The 9,189-nt window shown below is 58.4% G+C and overlaps 1 protein-coding gene across 1 annotated transcript; it reads left to right on the top strand.

The window, feature by feature from the left end:
* The first annotated feature begins 2,828 nt into the window (after positions 1–2,828).
* Positions 2,829–5,969, top strand: FOXL2 (forkhead box L2). The gene has a single exon (XM_028518957.2). It carries the CDS (start codon positions 3,558–3,560, stop codon positions 4,686–4,688), a length of 1,131 nt encoding a protein of 376 aa, XP_028374758.1. The 5' UTR covers positions 2,829–3,557; the 3' UTR covers positions 4,689–5,969.
* The last annotated feature ends 3,220 nt before the right edge of the window (positions 5,970–9,189 follow it).

Genomic DNA, 9,189 nt, shown 5'->3' with positions numbered 1-9,189 from the left:
TGAGTAGAAGGGCCTGGGGTCCCTGGGGGTCGGTGGGGGCCGGGGGCGGAGGGAAGGCCGGGTTGGGGGGGGGGGTGCGACTGGGGTCGTGCTGACAGTTGGGGTGTGGCGTTGTGTGGGAATGTACTAAGAAACACAGTCCAGCTTCCCTTTTCCCGCCTACGTGCCGCAGAGGCCGTGCCCCCAGGAGAGGCCTGCAGCGGGCTCGGTGCCTCACCTCCCCGGGACGGTTCAGAGCCCCGCCAGGGAAGCCGGCTGCGGGACTTGGTTCAGGCGGCCGGCGGCGCAGGGCGAGCGGAGCCCTGCCGGGTCAGGGCTGCCGACCCCCGGGCCGCGGGCCGCTCACCTGGTGAGGCCCGACCGCCGGCACGACCCCCAGCCGCAGCGGGAGAAGCTGCTCCCTCCATCCGAGACAAGTGCTTTGCTCCAGCCGGCTGTCGGGGCGTCGGAGGCAGGGGGCCGGTGCGAGGCCTCGGCAGCGCCGGGGAGGAAGCCGCGCTCCGTCGGCGGGTCTCTGTCTGGCCCGGGGTCCACAGAAGACGCTCCGGCCGGGAGGCGCCAGAGCCGCAGCCGCCGCGGGCCCTTGAAACTGGGCGGTAGAGGCTGGGAGCCCCGCCGGGTCCTCAGAGGTGGGCACCGCCCGCGGTCACTGAGTCCCGGCCCTGCGTTGCCGGGGCGCCGCGGGGAGAGGGAGACAGCGGTGGAGCCCCACACCCGCCTCGGAGCGGTCTGCCCTGCCAGAAGGGACCGCCACCTCCTCGGGAAGCCGGGCCTCCCCAGCCTGCCCAAGAGAGTTGAGAAGTAAACTAAGACGCGCCCCACCGCTTCCTGGAGAGATCAATACCTGGGGAGCGCAGGACTCCTCTTTTTTTCACTGAGAGAAATCCTTTAGAGGCTCTCCTTCCTTTACCGCCCCCCTACACTCCCACACACACTCACACACACATACACAGTCACACACACACACACACACACACACACACACGCCTTAAAAGGCTGAAAAGGGAGCCGAGTTTGGAATCCGGGGAAGTGATGACACACACAACAATGCTGTCACACCTGGCTGCTGCTGGCCAGGAGCGGAAATGCCTGCAAGGGGGAGAGAGGGACAGGGAGCCAGCCTGGGTGGTCAGCAAAAAGAGAGGCGATGGCGGCAGCCCCAGGTGGGGCCAGCCTGAGCTGGCTTTTCCCCTTGCCCGGGCTCTGGGGGACAGTGGGCACTGCAGTTTGTCTGCAGCAGCCCACACAGCACCCCCACCCATCGTCTGGGCACCCATGGAGCGAGGATGAAGAAAAACACCTGCACTCCTGCTCAGCAAGCAGGCCAGGCATGGAGGGTGTGAAGAGCTGCTTTGCCCTGCTGTATGTTGGGAGCCGTGGGAGAAAACCACCACGCTATGATGAGATATTTTCCATGGTAGGTGGAAGAGGGTATTCATTGAGATGAGTTTAGGAGACCCCTGCGCCCTCTTACTGTGGCGGTGCGACCAGGTTTTTCTGCTCTGGGCCCTCCTCCCCCTCTCCTCCTTTCCTTCCACCTCACACTGCAGACCGCAGGCCTGAGTGGGAAGAAGCAGCACATGCAGGGGGGCTGTGACTTCCTCAGAGGCTGGACAGCCTGGGCGGATGAGGTGGTGACAGGCATTAGACCAACCGCTCCAGACATGCCAATCACGAACACACACCTGCAGGACATCCATTCAGTCCACCTTCCTCTACAGAGAATCCCTGCCCCCTCAGCCCCACGGAGTTCGGGGCATGAGGACTCAAAACACGGGCCATCTCTCTCACACTTTGATTACAGAATCTTTGTAAGGCTGTTAACTGTTAAAAGGCACACCTGACTTTTTTTTCTTTTTTTTTCTTTCTTTCTTTTTTTTTTTTTTTTTTTTTGCCATCGCTCATTTCCCCTGGGACAATTGTTTGTTCACACACATGCAACTGGGCCCCGATCAAACGTCGGCTGAAGGTAGATGACTGAGGCACCCCTCAACCCTGGAGAGAGATCTGAACAAATGGCTCGTCAGGAGAGAGGTTTGGAAAAGTGCCTCCCTCACAGCCTGTTTTTCTTCCTAGTCTGTAATAGAAATATATACACTGGCAGCGATGGAGGCGGGGAGAATTGAGAAAGAAAAGAAAGCAGGTAAAGGGTCAAGGGAAGGGAAGAATGAAGAAAGGAGGGAGAGGAGGACAGAAGAAAAACAAAGAGGTAATTTCCCTGAGCCACATTTACTCTGATCCGAGATACACATATTACCTATCTATAAGTATAACTGTTTTACCCCTAAAATCTCGCACCTTGTACACGCACATGCACGTGCACCTGGGCGTCTGGTATCTCAGTGTCGCAGAGGCAGACCCTCGCCCTGACTCCTAGATGTGCTGGTGGTGCCCTTACACACACAGCTCCTCCCCAAAGATCCACGGCGGTAACCTTGTCGCCTGTGTCGGAGCAGGGGCAGGATGGGGTCTACTTCGTATTAAAGCACACATCTAGCCCGTAGATCACCGCATGCATTCTGAGCGGCGTCTGGTCCCTAGGTCCAGAGCAGCCCAAGGAAGAGCGGAGGGCTTCAGGCGGAGCCCCTGGACGCCTCTTCCCAGCGATCCTCTCCCTCGCCCCAACCCGGCCCAGTCACTCTGAGAGCTCGAGGAACTGGCCAAGCCGAGGTTTCTTCCTTCAGGGACACGCGTTTCTGGGCTGATTTTTCCCAAAGCCACCGCGCAGCTCTCTCCACCCCACCCCCGTCCAGCCCCCTCGCTGTCCCGCCCCTCTCCCAGCTCTGAGCTAGAAGTTTAGTCCCAAGATAGCAGCAAAGGGCAGAGCAAAGGAGTCATTTTTCTTTCACCTGAAAGCTGCGAGGAGACTTGGCGCGCCTCTCCTCGCTAGGGCCCAAGCTCTCTGGACACGGGGTCGAGTGCGAACGGACCCGCAGAACGAACACCGGCCGATTTCCAGGGCGTGCGAGAGCGTGAGCCGGGCTGTCCGCCGGGCCCCCAAGCTCGCAGGGAGGGGGCAGGCCAGCCCAGGCTGTGCGGCGCGTTTACAAAAAGTGACTTGGAGATGAACTCGCCCGTGCAAGACTGGCCGCCCAGCTATAGGGGCGAAGGCGCCTGACGCAAGCGGAACTCGGCGGAGCCCATACGAATCAGAACAGAGCGAGGCTCCTGGCGCACTAGGGACTCGGGGCGGCAGCTCAGCCTGAGACGCGGGTCGTGCTTCGAAAACCCGAGCGTGGGGGAGGGGGAAAGCTCAGTGAAGAAAACCCACCGAGGCGGGGACTGGCCTGGCGGGGAGGGGCAGCGAGGCCGGAGCCCCTTCTGTTGGGAAGACTCCCCATGGCCAGAGGCTGAGCTCTACTCCGGCTGCTCCCCAAGGGAAGGGAAAGAAGAGTGGAGAGGAGCGAGAGGCCGCCAGCGAGCAGGCGCCGCGGCATCAGGCGACTCCAGAAGTTTGAGATTCGGCCGCGAGCGGACTTGCGCGCCCAGACTCCCCGCCGCGCCAGCGCCGGCAGAGGAGAGCGAGGGCTGCCCGGCTGCTGCGCGCCGGCTTTGTCATGATGGCCAGCTACCCCGAGCCCGAGGACGCCGCGGGGGCCCTGCTGGCCCCGGAGACCGGCCGCGCAGCCAAGGACCCTGAGGCGCCGCCGCCGAGCCCAAGCAAGAGCAGCAGTGGCGCCGGGACAGCTCCGGAGAAGCCGGACCCGGCGCAGAAACCCCCTTACTCGTACGTGGCGCTCATCGCCATGGCGATCCGCGAGAGCGCCGAAAAGAGACTCACGCTGTCCGGCATCTACCAGTACATTATCGCCAAGTTTCCGTTCTATGAGAAGAACAAGAAGGGCTGGCAGAATAGCATCCGCCACAACCTCAGCCTCAACGAGTGCTTCATCAAAGTGCCGCGCGAGGGCGGCGGCGAGCGCAAGGGCAACTACTGGACGCTGGACCCGGCCTGCGAGGACATGTTCGAGAAGGGCAACTACCGGCGCCGCCGCCGCATGAAGCGGCCCTTCCGGCCGCCCCCCGCGCATTTCCAGCCCGGCAAGGGGCTCTTTGGGGCCGGGGGCGCCGCGGGTGGCTGCGGCGTGGCGGGCGCCGGGGCCGACGGCTATGGCTACCTGGCGCCCCCCAAGTACCTGCAGTCCGGTTTCCTCAACAACTCGTGGCCGCTCCCGCAGCCGCCCTCGCCCATGCCCTACGCCTCCTGCCAGATGGCGGCGGCTGCTGCGGCGGCCGCAGCGGCGGCGGCGGCCGCGGGGCCGGGCAGTCCCGGAGCCGCAGCGGTGGTCAAGGGGCTGGCGGGCCCAGCCGCTTCTTACGGGCCGTACTCACGCGTGCAGAGCATGGCGCTGCCAACCGGCGTAGTGAACTCGTACAACGGCCTGGGGGGCCCGCCGGCCGCGCCCCCGCCGCCGCCGCCGCACTCCCACTCACACCCGCACGCACATCATCTACACGCGGCCGCCGCACCCCCGCCAGTCCCGCCGCACCACGGGGCCGCTGCACCGCCCCCGGGCCAGCTCAGCCCTGCCAGCCCCGCTACTGCCGCGCCCCCGGCGCCCGCGCCCACCAACGCCCCCGGCCTGCAGTTCGCCTGCTCCCGACAGCCCGAGCTCGCCATGATGCATTGCTCTTACTGGGACCACGACAGCAAGACCGGCGCGTTGCACTCGCGCCTGGATCTGTGAGAGTCCCTCAGCGCACGCAGGATGCGAGGATGCAGGGACGCGCGACGCGGCCTTGGCCGCAGCCACCGCCTAGCCCGACCGCGCGCCCACAGGGCGCTGTCTGCTGAGCCAGCGCCCGCGGCCCCTCTTCGCCTCCTCGCTCACCTCGATTCCTCTCGCTCCTCTTTGTCTCCTCCGTTTCTCCTCCTGTGCTCGCCTCCCTGCCCTCTATGCCCTTTCTCTCCTCCCTCCTGCAGGCCGCCTCTCCGCGCACTTTTTCTGTAGGCCTCGTCTCCTCGCGGCGCCCCAGCGTCTGGGCTGGACGCCCCAAGCCAAAATTCACCGCGGAGAGAAGTGCCCAGGCTGAGGCGCGGCCAGGCGTCGGCGGCGCAGACCGCTTGGCAATCTCCCCCAGGTCGGTGCGCTTCGCGCTCAGCTTTGCCCGCCCGGCTGCCGCGCTGTTCTTGCCTAGGAGAGCGGGTCTGGGCGGACTTCGAGCTCCGAGACGCGGGGAAAAGGAACGAACGAGTATTTGCTCCGTACCCTCTTGAAGTTGTTCAGAAGTCGCTCCCCAGGTCCCACTGGGCAGGATGGGGGTTGGGCCCGAGCAGGAAGCCGGTCCGCCTCGCCGGGCGGCCTACGCCCGGGTTTACACCACATCCCGGCTCGGAGAAAGGCTGCGTTTCCTTCGCTCTCCATCCCGCCGCCTCGGCCCCTCCAGGCCGGGGCAGCTGGCTAGGTTTGCTAAAAAGATCAGGAGGGCTTTTTTAGATCATATTTTAAACTATATTTGTTAAGGAAAATAATTCACCGGGAAAACCGGTGAAGTGTTGTGGCCTTGGAGTTTGCTTAAGGAAAACATGAAAATCTCTTGCAGGAAATTGGAAGTAGAATTCCTGCCTGTCGGGCCTGCAAAAACCTGTCTTCAGAGAGGTAGGGGAATATGCTCAGTAAAAGGTGGTCTCCTCTACAAATTAGGGGATTTTCCCCTTCTACCTATTAACAAAAAATCAAAAACGAATTTTCCCGGATCTTCCGATGCAAGCCCGGAGTGCCGGGAGGTCACGGCCTGCCTGGCGGACGCTACAGGGGTGGCCCGACCCTGATTTTTGTTTTCCAAATGTTTTGCTTCTCGCACTTTGGGCAGCGGTCGGACCTAACGGGCTCGTGAGCCGGCCTGCCCGCCATCCCCAGACCCGGTTGTTCTGTCGAGTGTCGTTTGGAGGACCAAATTTTCTAGAGAGAACTAGAGCACTTTGGTTGTTTTGTCAATTCCTGAATAAATTTCTTGTTCTTTCTCTTAACATGGACTTCTATTATTTCCGTCGTGCCTGTTTGTTTGTTCAGCAGCTAGTTCAAAGAGGGAGCGAAAAGCTTTAAAAATTTTTATCCTTTTTCAGATAAACACACGAGGACGGCAGCCAGAGAGGGGGGCGTTCGTGGTGGCTGCTGCCGCTTTATTTTGCAGGGGACTGTTTGTTTTCTGTGTCATCGCCGGTGCGTTGAGGCTGTTGAACCTCATCAGAGACTTGACCGCGGTTCGTTCTCAAGGCGCGACTGTAGGTAGGATTTGCGGTGGGTTTTGCAACCACGCACGTGTGTATTTCACCCCTCGCACAGTCGAACTAGGTGTGTGGGCTGTTTTCATTTATTGTCCTCATCCTTTAAAGTTCTTCCAGTCAAATATAACGGCTAGAAAAGTTTATTCCAAGCAGATAAAAATCCTGTTTGCGAAAATGCTCTGTAAGGTGAAAACCTCTGTTACCAATGTAATGAATGGCTTATTATTTTTCATAATAATCATTCATTCACCTTGAGCTGTGTAAGAGATTTGGGAGTATCAGAAAGGGGTGAACACACTGCGTGGTTGTAGAAATCTAACCTTTTTTCTTTCTTGTCCTTTACTGAGACTCTTCAAATAACGAGTTAAGACCGGTGCTTCAATACTGCCGCTCAGGGACACGGGCATTTGACCCGGCTGCAGTCGGGGCCCAGAGGCAGGACTAGGGGTGGTCTGCCTTCCATCCTCCCGTCGGATAACAGATATCAGCCCCCTCTCGCTAGGACTTGGTGCGGCTTGGGCTGGACCCCACACCCAGCCAGCTGTCCGATGCTGCCCCTTCCTCTGAACCTTCTAAGAGTGGCCTCGGATCCAGGCAGACTAGTGGTCCCGAAGCAGCTGCACACCTCGTAGGAAACGAGCCTGTGCCTCTTCCACTTCAGCCTATACTGGTGGTCCCAGTGTGGGCATGTCAGGGTGGAATCCGTGTTAGAATAGTTGGGCCCAAGGGAAATTGGCTCAGCTCAGGGCAGCCCCTCCTTACTCGTGCATCCCTGGGAAGCTGGAAGATAGAGGGTGAAGCTGGGTAGGTTCTGAGGAGCATCACCCTGAGACAGAGATTGGAGCCTGCTTGGGCCAGGGGACCTGGGAAGAACAGCCTGGAGAGAGAGGCTCAGCTGGGGTGGGAAGCCCAAGAGGCTGGTCAGGCCTGGTGTCTGGCCGCTTCTGGCAACCTGTTGTGCCTTTGTCTGGATGACTAAGGGGAGTTGCAGAAAAGAAAGTGGGCCTCTCCATGCTTGTCTGTTTGTGCTTTCTGCGGCGTGAACATGTATCCCATGGGCAGATGGGGAGTCTTCGCTTGCTGCAAATGTGTGCATACAGTGTAAGTCAGTATCCTAGTGACAGGGTGGGAGGTGTATATCTTTGGGCAGAGCATATGGCTAGTACTCAGAAAGTGCTTACTGAAACCACAGTGTATGTTGCCTTCATAAGTCACTAGCAAGGTGTGCAGTTGTTCTGGGTATGTAAGCCAGGCTTTCTGAATAACAGGGCATACATACAGAGCCTTTGCTTCAGCTGTTTGAGGCTCTCTGTTCTAAGGCTGGCTCTCAGCACCTCCCAACTGCTATCCCAGCAGATAAAGCAGAGGAGGCAGGGCCCTCAGTGAGATGGAGGTTTGCCTAGGCCAGCACTGGAGGACAGAACCTCTCTCTGCCTCCAATAACTGAAAAGCAAGAGGCACCCTAGGCTGTGGAGAGTGACAGCCTCACCAAGTACTGAAATTAAGGAATCGGTGTGGGATACCTGGTCTACACAGGGATTGGGAGGTGAGAGAAAGGAGCCAAATCATACCCCACCTCCCCATGGATGCCCACAGGAAGACATCTGTCTCCAATTCCAGCCCTAGGGGTTTCTTAAAACCCTATAGTTTCCTCATTTTCCCCCAGTGCTAAAAGTTCAGGACAATGGCTGACTTTCTTCATCTCTCCTCTCCCTCTTTGCACGTTTCAGTTTCTGTTAGAGAAGACTTAAGGAGTTCCCTAAGTGAGGGCAAAAGTGTTCAAGAGAGTCCCTGATATGTAACAATTATGCCTTCACTTATACAGTCTGGTCTAAATGACCAGACCACATGGGTAAATGTGTATATGTTTGCCAGGGTATACCGTAAATACAATGTAAATAGAGTTTGATACAAATACCCTGCCAACTTCTGTGTGTCCTGGATAATGAGTTGCTGTACATGGTATTAAATGAGGGGTATGTGTGTGCCTGTATGCTTTTTTAACATCCTCACCACTGACAAGATGAGCCCCCTCCTCACATTTACACACCAATTCTCAGTCACCCCGTCCCTAAGACTGACCAGCAAGAATACTTGGGTTGTGTTGAGAGGGTGTCCCGTTTTCAAGGGGACCCTGGAGAAATCTTTGCCAGTGTAGTTAGTACATGCTCCAAGGGACTGTGGAATGTGGACCTAGGGGATTCTCTGGGATGACCTCACAGCCTACTCCAGAGGGTGTCCAGGGCATGCTTCTTCTTTGCATAAATAGAGAGTTCACGGCCCTGCATGTCCAGTTTGGGTGCGCATGAAGCCTGGCATGTTTCACTTGAGATTAGAAGCCCTTGGCCCTTGCCTGGGCCTCCCACTAGCAGAGGATGGAGCTCTGGGATGCAAGGAGCCCCCTGGTGGTAGGTGGAAATCAGGGGAGGACCAGGGCTTCTTGCAGCCTGTGGGGCAGGAGGGGATGAGCCAGACCCAAGAAAGTCTGCCCCTGAATGAGTTTATTCCTTAATGGACGCTTGGAGCACTGGAACCACTGCGCCAGGCTCAGGAGCCCCGCAGTGCCCCCACTCTGTGGAGCCAAGCTAGTGGCAACCATGCCTTGTCATTCCTGCTGCCTCCATAGGGCAGCTCCTGGTTCTTGGACTAGCATGTGGAATCCATAGGAAGGAGTGGAACCAGGATCCCACAACTTCCTTGTGTGATAGAGACCAGAGGCATGGAGCAGTTGGGAGCAAACTTCATGTCCCCAGTTCTGCCTTAGGGACAACCAGAAATTAAGGATTCTTGAAACCAAGCAGTCTTACTGATATTCTCTCTGGAGAGAAGGTGCCATTCTATCAACAAAAAAAAAGTATCTGGGCCCCAGGAACCCTAAATCTCTTCATTTACACCTAAAGAAACTGGGGTCCTGAGAAGAGGAGACAGCCAGAGGTCACCTAACCATGTGTGGGGCAAAT

The sequence above is a fragment of the Phyllostomus discolor genome, chromosome 7, assembly GCF_004126475.2.
Source record: "Phyllostomus discolor isolate MPI-MPIP mPhyDis1 chromosome 7, mPhyDis1.pri.v3, whole genome shotgun sequence".
Classification (NCBI taxonomy): domain Eukaryota; kingdom Metazoa; phylum Chordata; class Mammalia; order Chiroptera; family Phyllostomidae; genus Phyllostomus; species Phyllostomus discolor.
Note: the sequence above shows the minus strand (reverse complement) of the source record. Positions and strands in the feature narration are given on the sequence as shown.